The 14,650-nt window shown below is 42.8% G+C and overlaps 1 protein-coding gene across 2 annotated transcripts in view; it reads left to right on the top strand.

Annotated features, from left to right (window-relative positions):
* Positions 1-706: 706 nt before the first annotated feature.
* The window catches only part of SMARCD2 (SWI/SNF related, matrix associated, actin dependent regulator of chromatin, subfamily d, member 2), a 32,685-nt gene continuing 18,741 nt past the window's right edge, over positions 707-14,650 (top strand). The window contains exons 1-2 of one of the 2 annotated variants that reach the window (XM_063459378.1): positions 707-813; positions 3,496-3,642. In XM_063459378.1, coding sequence (XP_063315448.1) covers positions 3,541-3,642 — 102 coding nt within the window. In that variant the 5' untranslated portion in view covers positions 707-813; positions 3,496-3,540. Of the gene's footprint in view, positions 814-1,035; positions 1,054-3,495; positions 3,643-14,650 lie in introns of those variants that run through there. The other variant, XM_063459379.1, reaches the window with a different exon arrangement.

Here is a 14,650-nt window from a genome sequence, read left to right as displayed (position 1 = left end):
ATTAACTTGCCTGGAGGCAGCACCACATTAAACACCTGTAAGTGGTGTCAGGGCTAAAAAGACTCACAGATGAAAGAAGATCAAAGAGGAATTAATGTATGCAGTCACTCAAGATATTTCACACAACCACTATAGGGGGTGCAGAAAAATAAGTATAGGGGGTGCCATGTTCAGTTAGCACAATGACAAAGAGTATGTTTTTTTTTGTTTTGCAGACAAACTAATGACAGAAAAGACTAGGTTCCAGGCAGAAAGCAGAATGAGGGAAATTGATACAGTGAAGACATGAAGCACTTAGAGGGGTCCAGGTGCAGTGAGTTCTCAATGTATGCAGCTGAGACAGGAGGTGACATGAAAATATAGACAGCAAAGGGAACCAGTAGATCTGGTAGGCAGCTCAAAGCAACTGAGGAATACAAGATCAAAGTCTACATAGCACATGGGACAGGGGAGGGGTGAGGATTCAGGGAAAGGGTGGAGAGAATGCTAAAAGCAGAGGTAAGGCACTTAAATGAGAGGGAGGGGAGATATGACATGTGGGAGGGAGATTCAGATAGAGTCATTAGGGAGAGTGAAGGGGGGGGAGATGAAAAGACTTATTAATGCAGGAGACAGATGACAAAGAGCAGAAGGAGGCGGTGAGAGGGAGGGAAGAGATAAGAAGTGGGCAGAGAGAGGGAGGGGAGACAGGAGATGGGGAAGGTTTGTTGCAAAACAGCTTCTCTGGAAGTGATGACACCAACAGAAAACCTTCCAATAACTTCCTATGAGAGGAGGACAACACAGGAGTTACTGCACAGGGTTAATCACATGGTGAGTGGGACACACAGGGTTAATCACATGGTGAGTGGGACACACAGGGTTAATCACATGGTAAGTGGAACACACAGGGTTAATCACATGGTAAGTGGGACACAGGGTTAATCACATGGTAAGAGAAATAGCACACGGTTATTATATACATAGGAAGGGGTATACACAGGGTTAATCACATGGTGAGTGGGACACACAGGGTTAATAACATGGTAAGGGGGACACAGGGTTAATCACATGGTAAGGGGGGACACAGGGTTAATAACATGGTAAGGGGGACACAGGGTTAATAACATGGTAAGAGAAATAGCACACGGTTATTATATACATAGGAAGGGGTATACACAGGGTTAATAACATGGTAAGGGGACACGGGGTTAATAACATGGTAAGAGAAATAGCACACGGTTATTATAGACATAGGGTTAGTCACATGGGAAGGGGGGGCACAAGGTTATATACGTGGGAAGAGGGACAGCACAGAATTATTTTTTCTTTTGCACATGGAAAGAGGGGGTCAGCGCTAGGTTATTATAGATCCATTGTACAGCGCTGTGGAATTTGTTGGCGCTATATAATATATGGCAAGGGGGACACAGGGTTATAATATATAATATACATGGTAAGGGGATATTATTAATAAATATATATAGAAGGGAGTTCCATCCTGTGAGGGAAGCAGAAAGTTACCTCAGGCTCACACACACCGGGGCGGCAGGACAGTAAAATAGTGACCAGGGTGAGACATGTATGAATATTAATAAGAGGAAGGCAAGGGAGAAACATGGGGTGAGGAGGTCATAAATACAGGGGAGGGGGGGCTGTGCTGGGTTACACAAGGTGAGGGGGGGGGGGGGCTGTGCTGGGTTACACAAGGTGAGGGGGGGGCTGTGCAGGGTTACCCACAGTGAGGGGGGGGGGGGCTGTGCAGGGATACCCACAGTGAGGGGGGGGAGGCTGTGCAGGGTTACCCACAGTGAGGGGGGGGGGGCTGTGCAGGGATACCCACAGTGAGGGGGGGGGCTGTGCAGGGATACACACAGTGAGGGGGGGGGCTGTGCAGGGATACACACAGTGAGGGGGGGGGCTGTGCAGGGATACACACAGTGAGGGGGGGCTGTGCAGGGATACACACAGTGAGGGGGGGCTGTGCAGGGATACACACAGTGAGGGGGGGCTGTGCAGGGATACCCACAGTGAGGGGGGGGGCTGTGCAGGGTTACACACAGTGAGGGGGGGGCTGTGCAGGGTTACACACAGTGAGGGGGGGGCTGTGCAGGGTTACACACAGTGAGGGGGGCTGTGCAGGGTTACACACAGTGAGGGGGGCTGTGCAGGGTTACACACAGTGAGGGGGGCTGTGCAGGGTTACACACAGTGAGGGGGGGCTGTGCTGGGTTACACACAGTGAGGGGGGGCTGTGCTGGGTTACACACAGTGAGGGGGGGCTGTGCTGTGTTACACATAGTGAGGGGGGCTGTGCTGTGTTACACACAGTGAGGGGGGGCTGTGCTGTGTTACACACAGTGAGGGGGGGCTGGGCTGTGCTGTGTTACACACAGTGAGGGGGGGGCTGGGCTGTGCTGTGTTACACACAGCGAGGGGGGGCTGTGCTGTGTTACACACAGCGAGGGGGGGCTGTGCAGGGTTACACACAGCGAGGGGGGGCTGTGGTGGGTTACACACAGTGTGGGGGGGCTGTGGTGGGTTACACACAGTGAGGGGGGCTGTGGTGGGTTACACACACAGTGAGGGGGGCTGTGGTGGGTTACACACACAGTGAGGGGGGGGCTGTGGTGGGTTACACACACAGTGAGGGGGGGGCTGTGGTGGGTTACACACACAGTGAGGGGGGGGCTGTGCAGGGTTACACACAGTGAGGGGGGGCTGTGCAGGGTTACACACAGTGTGGGGGGGCTGTGCAGGGTTACACACAGTGTGGGGGGGCTGTGCAGGGTTACACACAGTGTGGGGGGGGCTGTGCAGGGTTACACACAGTGTGGGGGGGGCTGTGGTGGGTTACACACAGTGTGGGGGGGGCTGTGGTGGGTTACACACAGTGTAGGGGGGCTGTGGTGGGTTACACACAGAGAGGGAGGGGAGGCTGTGCAGGGTTACACACAGTGAGGGGGAGGCTGTGCTACACACAGTGAGGGGGGAGGCTGTGCTACACACAGTGAGGGGGGAGGCTGTGCTACACACAGTGAGGGGGAGGCTGTGCTGGGTTACACACAGTGAGGGGGGAGGCTGTTTAAGGTTGCACACTGGGGAGGGAGGCTGTGCAGGGTTGCACACAATAAGGCTGTTCAGTGTAACATGCACAGGGTTGTTGCATGTCATGCTGAGGGAGATACATTACAGTTAATCACAGTTGGATGCAGGACACACACTAGGGAGGAACTGCACACAGTGAGAAACATGGGGAGGTGTAATAGTATCGCTCACAAGATGGTGCACAAACCCCAGTGTGTACATATTATATAACATATTCTATGTACACACCAAGGGGCAGACTGCGGATAATAGTACATAGAGGGGATACAGATTGGGGAAAGCTGTGATACAATAAACACTGTTCACTGTACAGAATATACATATATGTTATAGTACATTGTCTGTATACATACATAGAATTCACAAAAGGAAGCTTTATAATCATAATCAAGACTTCTTTGTTTATAGGTGTAATAAGCAGATAAGGGCGATACTCAGGGAATCAGAAAATTGATGTCCTCCAGGGGTGGTGTACCCCTAGGTCCTGGGAGTTTAATGAACATGATGCGGGGTCAAAGCCCAGGAGTTTACAGAGTCCCCCCAGGGCCCTATCAGGTATTTATAATATATATATTGTAATATTACATATTATAACCAGTCAACTGCTACGCCATCTTTATTCATCTCACAATTTCCACCATTCGTATCTACAGTCTCTACTTTTTCTAAACCATGGACTCGAATATGGCTTACAACCTGCCATGTTATGTTTTGTTCCCCCCCTCCCAATATCCAATGTACATGCACAGTGTTATGGTTTTAATTAGTGTAACAATATCACCATTGCCTTGCGACTAATCGGAGCATCGTCTAATGCTATAATAACCCTTCAAGATGGGCAGACTGATCATATAGCTGTCTATCTCACTGGTCCTGATGCAGCAGTAGGTGCGACATGGCCTATTTTTTTTTTACCTTCAGCTAATTATAAGGTGAAGCAGTTTGCAGGCTGAAAAATCGGTTCACTTAGTGTTAATTTAATTCCTCAACTGATTAACAAATTACTTCAATCATTATAAAAATAAAGTATCTTAACTGCATCTATCCATAACAAACTCTTATTATTTATTGGTTATTGAATACAGTTCTTTAATGGATCAATAACTGGCTGATTTAAAATCAATAAAAACTGAGTAATTGTTCCTGTTGATTATTGCTGATTTTCATTGCCAACTCATATTTATCATCCAATTATCGTTAATAGTTTGTTACTAATTGTCAGGTCATATTGACAATTTTTATTTTTCTTCTTTTCCTATCATGATTAGACTAGATACAAACCAAGATGGAATCATAAATCCTTTCCATTAGCATTTGTACGCACTAGCATGAAACCTCATGGCGTGAATCAATTAAAACAATTTATGAAGGTTATAAATATGTCATAATCTTAATAAATTGTTTGAAATGTATGCACCCAAGGATATTTTGTGCTGATATACTTTCATGTTTTATGTGAGTGATTGATGACTGCCTTCAAAATGTTCCACACGAAGACCAGTCTAAATAGTACTCACATTTGCCTGAATATTTTGGAAACATTTGGACTGTTATTGCTGGTTTTAAAGTTGTAAAATGTCTTGCAGGGAAAATTTTAAGGGTAAAATGTTCTCATTCTTGAAATGGAACTGCTTTGTGGAAATTGAACTGAGATAAACCAAGAAGTCTGAATGTTGCTCGTAGAAGTTTAGCAACCCCAACCCCCATGTTTTGGATTGCAGACTATTCTCACTTTTTAATCAATGTAGGTCCATTATACAGATGATATGGTAAAGGTATACAGTATGAGGTCAGTTCAGGCAGCATGGGATTGGAAGTGATGCAGTTTGAGGTCAGTTCAGGTAGGACGGGATTGGAAGTGATACAGTCTGAGGTCAGTTCCAATAGCATGGGATTGGAAGTGATGCCGTCTCAGGTCAGTTTAGGCAGCATGGGATTGGAAGAGATACAGTATGAGGTCAGTTCAGGCAGCACAGGACAGTAACATACATTTGCATTAAAATAGAGCAAGAGGACAGTTAGAATATCACAGGATCTGATTTGATGTACCGTTAGTTCAGACAGCACAAGATCTGATTTCACATGACCTGGATTTGAGTAGTAAATCACACATTGAGGAATGTTGCATTACCAGGATCCTGTCTCATTTCTGCAAATGCAAGCGACCAAATTCTAATTTTATGCTAATATGTAGCCGGATGTGATGTGGATGTGGGATGTGAGACTTTTTAGCCTTTGATCTTTACAGTTAGTGGAGCGAGCAGGAGAATATTACTGTAGTGTGTTTTTTGTTTCCCCATCAAGCATCTGTTTCTCAATTAGAAGTTGTATTCTCTATTGTATAATGCTGTTAGACTACTTATAGGAGGGGGGCAGTGAAGATGTCTATCGGGAGGGGAAGCTGCATATCACAACTTTGCTGCACACCCCTCCATTGGTTAGGTATCACACTGAAGCAGGGTTCAGACTATAGCGTGTGTTTATATCTGGTTCTTTCCTCCCAAAAAGGTATCAGCAGCATGCAATTATGGGTAGAGCGGCTGGGACATAACCTAAAAAGGTTGAGAGATGTCACCTACGTTAGTGGGAGGGTGCAATGAGTTTTCCTTTGGGCGCAAGCCCCCAGGTGTTTTGAAATCTAGCAACACAGCTGCTTATATGGGCAAAAGGGGTCTATTATTACGTTGGCAGCAGATGAGGATATGTGTTCGGTGTCTGTGTTTTTTTTTTTTTGTTTTTTTTTCGTTTTTCATCAAACCACTTAAATATGGTATAACAAGAAATCAAAGGGACATAGCCCCATACCTGTAGCAGCGGTGGTTTTGGTGCTCGGATTGTCTCTGTAACGTGAGTTAAAGCAGTTAATTTGTGACAAATTTCTCCTTTGAATGGACTAGGTCTGGGGACTTTTAGTCTAAGTGTAACTTCTAAACCAAATGTGCCAGTTCGAAAAAATAAAATAGCTGAGCTTAAGAAATGTCCTGTTTCAATTATTACCTAAAATTTGCAACTCACCCTGGATGATTCAGGACAATGTCTGGTTTAGTGAATAAACCGGGTAGTGTCCGATTTTAAAGGGACACTTCACTGTGAATGTTATTTTATAAATTTAATGCATCATTCAACAAATAAAATAAGATACACGGTTGTATTGGAGGGAGGATCATACTGATGTACTATTCTTGATATATTTGGGGTTATGTGTAAAAATTCACACATGCGTGACAGTTTTGTGTGAATGTGTAATTTCAGGTTTTTGATATATAATATAATATAATATAATATTATATATATATATATATATATATATATATATATATATATATATATATATTTTAAGACTGCTTTTAGTTTCAAACTTCTTATCTCAATATTGGAGGCTTTAAGCTTGACTTGTCCTGTGTTTGGATATGGTATGGGGTGCCATCCCGCCACAACTCCTGGTCAAGTACCAGTCTGTAAATGTAAAGGTTGATTTGATTTTTAGATTGAGTTGCTCTGTCTAGGAAATTAAAATAGGGTGGCCAAGTGAGGAAGAATTTTTACGTTCCTGCACTTTTTTTTTTTTTTTATTTAACGAGGTTTCTACCCAATCTGTAGGAAGGAGATTTTCGTATGTAGTAGTGATAGTAAGGGGGAGGGGCAGATCCTGTGGCATAATATATTTTTACGTACTGTAGCAAGGATCACCTGTGCTAGTTTTTAGAGGTGACTTGGTCCTCTCCATTGTTCTGTCTGATGTTGCCAACAATGGAGAGTGTGACAGAATACCCAGTCACTTATTAAACTTTTCATTTCAGTTATAACCATGGTTGTTCAGTTATCGAACGAAGATCTGTTTCCCCCTTTTTATAACTCCCAAACCCAGACTACCCCCTGGCTCATTAACTTCAAAGAACCCATTAACTTAAGTGGTCTTCTGGGTGGCCAATTTGTCTCACAAATGCAGGCAGTGGTACTTGGACGTTGAATGCTTGGAATTGAAACCGGACACGCTACCTCGCGAACACCAATGAATTTGTACCACCACCTGCTTCCCTCCCAAATAAGTCAGTAGAGCGCTTCTCGAGAAAACTGCTCACACAAACAAGAGGAGCATTCGCTCCCTAGAGCCAGGGGGGAGCATTTGGTTTTATGCGCACAGGAACTCCCGAAAGTTTAAAAACTTTTACCCGAGGGGGGCGGGGCCTGACCATGGAGCAGAGAGGACGCGTGCCTCCAGAGCTCCGGCACAGGGGACCACATTAAACGAAATAAAAAGGAAAATAAGCGACTAAAACTAAAGGTTATCCGGTGTAGGGGCACAACGAGAGGAATACACAGATACCTGTCAAGCGACATTCCATGAGACTTACACCTAATACCATGAAACTGCCTCCAAGCATGGCAAGCGCGGGAGAGGCGGCCGCTCTCCTGCCACCAAAAGCGGCTGGAAACATGGCCAGGAGCCCTCGTTCCTCCCCCCCCCCCCCATGGCCCGGCGGGGGTTATCCCGGGCCACCCTCACAAGAGCCCTCGGACAACCCGACCACACACAGAACGACCACAAGGTCTAGGCGGCACACCTAAGGCCCAAAATATTGCGGACGCTTCGCTTACCAACATTTCCTGCACCGCCGCCAGCGAAACCGAGCTCAGACTCAACAAAATTTTTGAAGCATTCTAGGCCAAGCTGGAGGCACTTCAGAGACCCCCGGAACCGGCAACAACACCCGACGGCACACCAAGGGGTCGGGCACAGAAGGCCAGGGAGAGGGACATGGAAGTTCTCCCGAACTCCCCTACCAAGGCGTCCAGGCAACGGAGAGAGGCTGAATTAAAGGCTGCTGCTCGGAGACACACTAAGGGCAAACGTGGTACGGGAACAACAACCCGAAAGAAGGCAACGCAAGCTTGCAAACAGGCCATACCGCCTACAAACAATGGCGATACCACAACCCTGGAGAATCACAGCACAATATGGCCGACCGGTAAAGCCGGAAAAAGCAGCAACCCCAGAGCACTTGCAGCGGCTCACAACTACAGCCAAAAGTACGACCTACGACCGGGACTATGACTTGCCCAATGGACGAACCACACCACCCCACGGAAGACAAAGCTGCCTGCTCTCTCGGATCACCGAAAGCAAGACACAGAGCACCATACCGGGACGTCATTGTTGCCCCGCAAGGCATCGGCTGACGGCAGCACTACTTAGGACCCTGGGGACTCTCTTTGTTTACTTTCTTACCGCCCATTTTAGTTTTACTTTCTATGTTTATGCCAGCCTTGCGGTCACCTGCAAACTGGAACACTTATTAGACCATCATAGTCAGTAATTTACATCCCTGAAGCAAATCACCTGAGAATTCACTGTACTGTATAACCTACAGCTATGTTTGAACCATAACGTTGATAATCCGATACTATGACACCCCTTCCACTCTGTGTCTATCCCTTGGGCCCCCCTTTCCTGTCAGGCTCCTCTAGATCCTTAACTAAAGCGAGCACCCAAGCAGTTGTAAAAAAGGCATAAGTATACCTGTTTGACCCCCTCAGGAACGCAAAGTCATGTAGTTAACATAATTGTAAACGTGACCTAACTCCTCATAAACTTGTCTAGCTTAGCATGTCTAACGATGTTATGTAGTTAGTTACTCTCATGTTTTCCTAAAAGTAAAATGTGCTGTTTAATCTGCCACACTTTAAAATACTAAAATGTTATGAAAAAGCCTGTAGCAGCTGTTGTGGCTCTACAAGCCTGTTACCTCATGCACAATAAAAATAAAGAATTAAAAAAAAAACTTTACCTGATGGCGATTCCGTTCATCCAAACAGATTTGGGTACTATTTGGATATGGGATATGGGTTATTCGGGGATATGAGACATGTGGGGTTCCTGTGGATATGGAGTGTGGTTTGGGGGTATTTTTCTCTGGGGTTCCCTGTAACTGAGAGATAATGAGTCACCGGTCTTTGACTCAATTATCTCCCAGACACAGGGACGCCTGGGAGGGGTTTGTATTTCTTTGCATGGAGACCCCATGCCGGGGGTCTGTGTATAAATTGAGTGCCTTGCCCTGAATAAACAAGTCTATTCCCAGCATTAAGTCTCGGTTATATCCTGCTAAAATCACTGAAGATGGCACTGACTGAGATCCTGGGAAGGGTAAAGGACATTCTTGGTGGCGAGACTCGTGTCCCTACCAGAGTGCCACCACAGAGATTTTTAAAAGAAGTGCATATTAATTATGTTATATAACTTGCTTCCAGAATTTTTCAATCCCCAAAAGCATTAGTTGATGTTTGCTTCGTCTATCCCACATTTTAAACAGTTGACCGATTTTATGATTTAAAAAAAAAGTTATATGCGTGGTGTGCGATCTTCAGATGAATTTCCTGGTAGGAAGCTGTTGGGAGTAGTTTAAGCAGCTTGATGGTCGTTGTAATGAGTACTTCATGCGTTAATATTGGAAAGTGTGTTATCTCACTTTGATGAACCCGGTTTGTATGGTCATGTAGTCTAGGTTAGGTATGATTTTTAGGAGTAAAGTGGGCTAATTGAGTAGGGTGAAGTGGTTGATTGTGTAAGTGGATAATCTTTAGAATGGTTCCAGTCTTCCGAGCTGAGATGTGAAAGAATCGTACCTATTAGGATGTGTCTGTAAATATGCTTTTGTCTAGAAAATTCTATATTTTGGTATGGCCTGCAGTTTCCCAGGAGTGGTAAGGGTCTTGGGCTTCCCCATTTTGAAAACACCGGTTACGTAGAAAGGGGATAAATCTTGTGTGTTGCCATGGAAACCCCGGGAGCTGTCTCCCCAATTTCCATGTTTTAATAGTGAATGCCAATCAAGGGTTTTCCCGTGCTTCCTCTTGGAGGGAGACATACGGGATGTGTGGTAGTTGCGAGTTGTACTACTGTAAATTGTCCTGATCCTTTTTATCCAGTCTAGGGTGTGGCGGTAGTGTGCAATTTTACGTTTGGGATATTTAAACCCAGATTAAATCTGGTTTGAGAGAGTTTGTCCATTGCTAGTCTTGGACATTTTGCTTCCAAAGAAATGTGAAAAAGATTTGATTGCAAGTTTTCTCATCTGGTCGTGAGAGTAGTATTGGTAAGGTGTTTAACTTTTTGTCAAAAGGGGTGTCATATTGATTTTGTATATAATGGACATTTGAGGGGGGATTTAAAATGTGAGGTTGTGCGTGTTTGGGGAGTTGGTGCCAGTAATTATTGGTGGGCCTGGGTCCAGTCTCTTGGCTGTCAATTTTATACCAATTGATTTATTAGCCTGTTATCGGACCATACCTTTCAAAAAGGGCAATCGTATTCAATAGGGATTTTCCAGGATTTGAGAGATAAAGTACAAGATCGTCCACAAAGCCTGTGGATTTAATGGTGTGGGGTCGCAATTGTATTCCTTTTTATATCCCCGGAGGGATAGATAAACCCTATAATTGGATCTAAAGCTATCAAAGAATAGGTGATAATGGACAACTTGTATTTCTCCTTTCATGATTGCAGTCTTATTTTTTTTTTATATATATACATACCATAGTTTTATATCACTTTCTATCGGAAAGTTAGCCCAATGTTTATTTGTAGACGTTTTGGCATGATGCTACCAGATGTATTCTTCAACCGTAGGTGCCTACAGAATTTCTTTAATTATTGTCACATTTTTTTTCTCGTCTCTAAGTTGCAGACTCCAATTTATCAGCTGCCTCGTGTATACAGCTACTGATCACAAAATGTTGATTAAAACATTGATTTTTCTAGTTCTTACACAATGTTAAGCAATTCATTGCTCTCCATTTATGGCCAAACATTATTATTATTATTTTTTTTAAATTTAATTTATTTTTTAAACATTCGTATTGGGCCCGTGTTATTACGTTTAATTACCTACTTGTACATTCCATCCTTCGTTTAAACTGTTACTGATTCAAAACCTTTATTTCCATCATTGCCTGTTAATTGGGATTCTTAATTGCTGATTAACTGTAGAATTGCTTAATATTCATTATAATTGATGCTTATTGACCCTTCTCAAAGGCATTTTAATTGCTCTAGCCTCTAACCAAAGGCAGATTCAAGGACCTTTTTAAAGCGATGCTCCAGGCACCATTACAACTACAGTTTAATGTGATCTGTATAGTACTAGGACTCTTTGGGGCTTATTCAGTAAACTATTTTAAATTTTATTTTTTTCCCCCAATCATCAGTTTCAACCCACATTTACACACCCAAAGCTCTGTGCCTTACCAGAGATTAGCATTAACCCCTTAAGGACCAAACTTCTGGAATAAAAAGGAATCATGACATGTCACACGTCATGTGTCCTTAAGGGGTTAAAGGGACACTCCAGGCACCTAGACCACTTCTGCCCATTGGAATGGTCTGGGTCCCATCACCCTTAACCATGCAAGTGTAAATATTGCAGTTTTTATAAACTGCAATAATTACCTTGCAGTGTTAAGTCCTCCTCTAGTGGCTGTCTATCAGACAGACACTAGAGGGACTTTCGGGTTCTTAAAACACTGGTTTGTTTTCCTGGCACTGGAGAGTTCCTTTAAAATATTTATTTTAAATTGCTTTATTATTTGTCTAAAATATCTGCTGCGGCAAATCTGAATGTTTTTCTCCTAGATTGCAAGGTAATTTGAGCAATAGGGTAACATTTAGGCAGGATGTACATTACATCTATACATTTTTCTGAGATCCTATCCTGTCTCGTAAAGGAACATTCTAAGCACCAAAACCATATCATCTCGCTGAAGTTGATTTGGAATATAATTTTCCTTTTTTTTCTAATGCATAATATTGCCATTTGTGGGAAAAGGCAACGTTTATTTTAGATTTGTCTGAAACGATGGCTCTAGTGGCTCTCAGGCTGGCTGCCACTAGAGGCAATTTCTCAAGAAAACCTTTGAAAACCAAAGGTATTTACTTTCAGGGCCCCCAGTGCTTCTCTATGAAACATTTGCTTGAACCCGAGATTATCCGGATTGATAATCTCAGAAGAGGCAGAGCAACTGCCCCGAGTTTTAGGTAAGTTTCATTGTGGGTTTTGTATTGTTGTCTGTTTTTTTACTTTTTTTTTTTTTGTGTTTGTGTGTGTGTGTGTGTGTGTGTGTGTGCATTTGAACCATGTTGGTCGAGAATGTGTAATTGCTGTGACTGTTACCCAGAATGCCAAGTGGCAGTAGCGACAGGATTAATTTCAATGGAAATCCGTTAAACAGAGTCATTCATCCTCATCATTTTACTGCTATGTCTGGACTTGTTTGAACCTCAGTTGATCGAGAGGGTTTACCACACAGGAAATTGAATCAGAGTTTTTAAAATGTCTCTTTTTTTTTTTATCTTTCTTTCTCTGTCTTAAAGGAACCTTGCTTGTTTGCTACAGTTACAATTGTCAAATGTTCCTTGCTGCAACAGCATATGAACGCTGCATACAACATGACATGATATGTGTACAGGAAAACCATGTGGTCCAGGCAAACCCAGAAATACACAGATCATCTGTTTTGTTCATCATCTTATTTGTGTGTGATTTAAAATGCAGACTACCCGAAAATATTGGGTGTAGATGATTTTGTCTCTTTAACTCGACATTGTTAATCACTAAAATGTGAATTGTGTAGATTCTAAGCAGATTAAAATTTTTGGGGTTCAAAGATAAAAAAAATAAAAAAATACTCCAGGACAGATGTTTTATAAACTCAAAAATACCTGTTAAGTCCCCCCCGCCCCTCCCTCCCCCCCCCCCAATTGTGGACAACGCTCAAAACCACAACCTTCCCTTATGTTTGGCTTCTCCGGGTCTCTTAACAAAAAGGAAATAGAAGATAAAATATTTAAACAGGATCCTGGTTTAATATGTAGTACAGGGATAGGCAATGTTTGGTACAATGTTCTTGACTACATCTCCCTTGTTCATTGATAAAATTTTTGGAGATGCAGTCTGTAACTTCTGGAGTGCTGAAGGTTGCCTACCTCTCTGGTGTAGTGTTTAACTAGAGACATATTGTAGATAAGGTTCTAACAAGATGAGAAATAAAAGGCACATCAACAAATTCTTCATACACTTGTACTGTAGGTAACAAAAATAAAACATTTAATTCAAAGAATTAGTTTCACAAGCATATGTTTAAAAAAAAAAAATATATATCACATTTCACATAGCTTCCCATTTGCTACCTTTTCTGTGAACAGTATACAGATGGAAACCCCATGTCCATTTAGTTACAAACAAACAGCGCGGAAAATGACAAAACCTAAATACAAAAATAAAAATGTGCTATATCATTTTATCTATTTCACTGATTTCCTTAATGACAGGTGTAGCATATAGATAGGACTATATCTATCTACATATCCTTTCGACAAAAAAAAAAAAGTATTCTTCAAACCTCCACCCTTCTCCAGAGTTCCATGTGATCTCCGTTTTAAATTTTAAATTCACTTTTGCATTTCTAATAAATCTCCCCCTATGTTTGGGCATGTGCGATGTTACTTAGACATTTAAGGGGGAGCATCCGCAGAAAACGTCCCCATCCCCTTGTTTTTTTATGAGTTCCAAGGCAAGTTTATTTTTTGTTTATTATTATTTTTACATATTTGCCATGGTTTATTTATGTAAAACTGTAATGGTCTGTCGTGGGCTGGTGAGGTTTGTAGTTTTGACTCTCCGACACAGTTCTTCTTGGGACATGGGGTGACTTTGGTTCAGTAAGCTAATAGCAAACATACTGTTTTGTAAACTGGGCTGCGTGGTGTAATCTGTCAAACCAAACTGCTGTAGCTATTAGCTAACCTGGACAAGGAGGCGGGGGGCAGAGTACTCTCTATTCTGTAACCAATGTAGTGATGCAAAGTTGTTATGGTGTTTAAGCAACCTGTGCGTAGTATATTTATTAAGGATGCCATTTGTGAACTTCCTGTTATGTGATGGGTTTGAATTAGGGTTTGCAGACCCACTATATATTCCTGGACACACACATACGTTCTATGTTAGTGCTTTTTTTTTTTTTTTTTTGCATAATGCGTAGGAATGCAAATCGATGAATGAAGAACGGCACCTAAGGGAAGGGATTTGATTAAAGAATCAATTCCCTCCTGCTACTTTTTATAAGCTGCCCTCAAACCTAAAGAATTAATTTTACATCCGGAAAGGCATTGTGGATCAGGTGATCGTAGCTAGGACATTTGATAGTTTGCCAACCCAGCTCTGGCTGACATACGTCTTTTGTAGAAGATATGTCTACAACAGGCAACTTATTCTGGCAATCTTTTTTCTATTACTCTCTAGTGGCAATGACTCAAGCTGTTGTCTTCATCCAATGTATTTTCTCTCTCATCATTATTTATTTGCTTTTCTCACTATATACATAAATTGTTCTCCAATCCTCCTCGTTCTTAGTCTATTTACATCGCCAGATATATTCAGGACAGATCCAATTTAAAGAGTAGTTTTTGAGAGCCTTGCATTAACAATCTAAAGGGTTGGGGAAGCAGGCTCAGAATTACTAAAACTCGTGCTCGATTTAGGTGTCTGGTCAAGCTCTGGGGCCAATT

This window comes from Pelobates fuscus, chromosome 6, assembly GCF_036172605.1.
Source record: "Pelobates fuscus isolate aPelFus1 chromosome 6, aPelFus1.pri, whole genome shotgun sequence".
Lineage (NCBI taxonomy): Eukaryota > Metazoa > Chordata > Amphibia > Anura > Pelobatidae > Pelobates > Pelobates fuscus.
The sequence above is the reverse complement of the archived record's forward strand: the minus strand, read 5'-3'. Positions and strand labels throughout refer to the sequence as shown.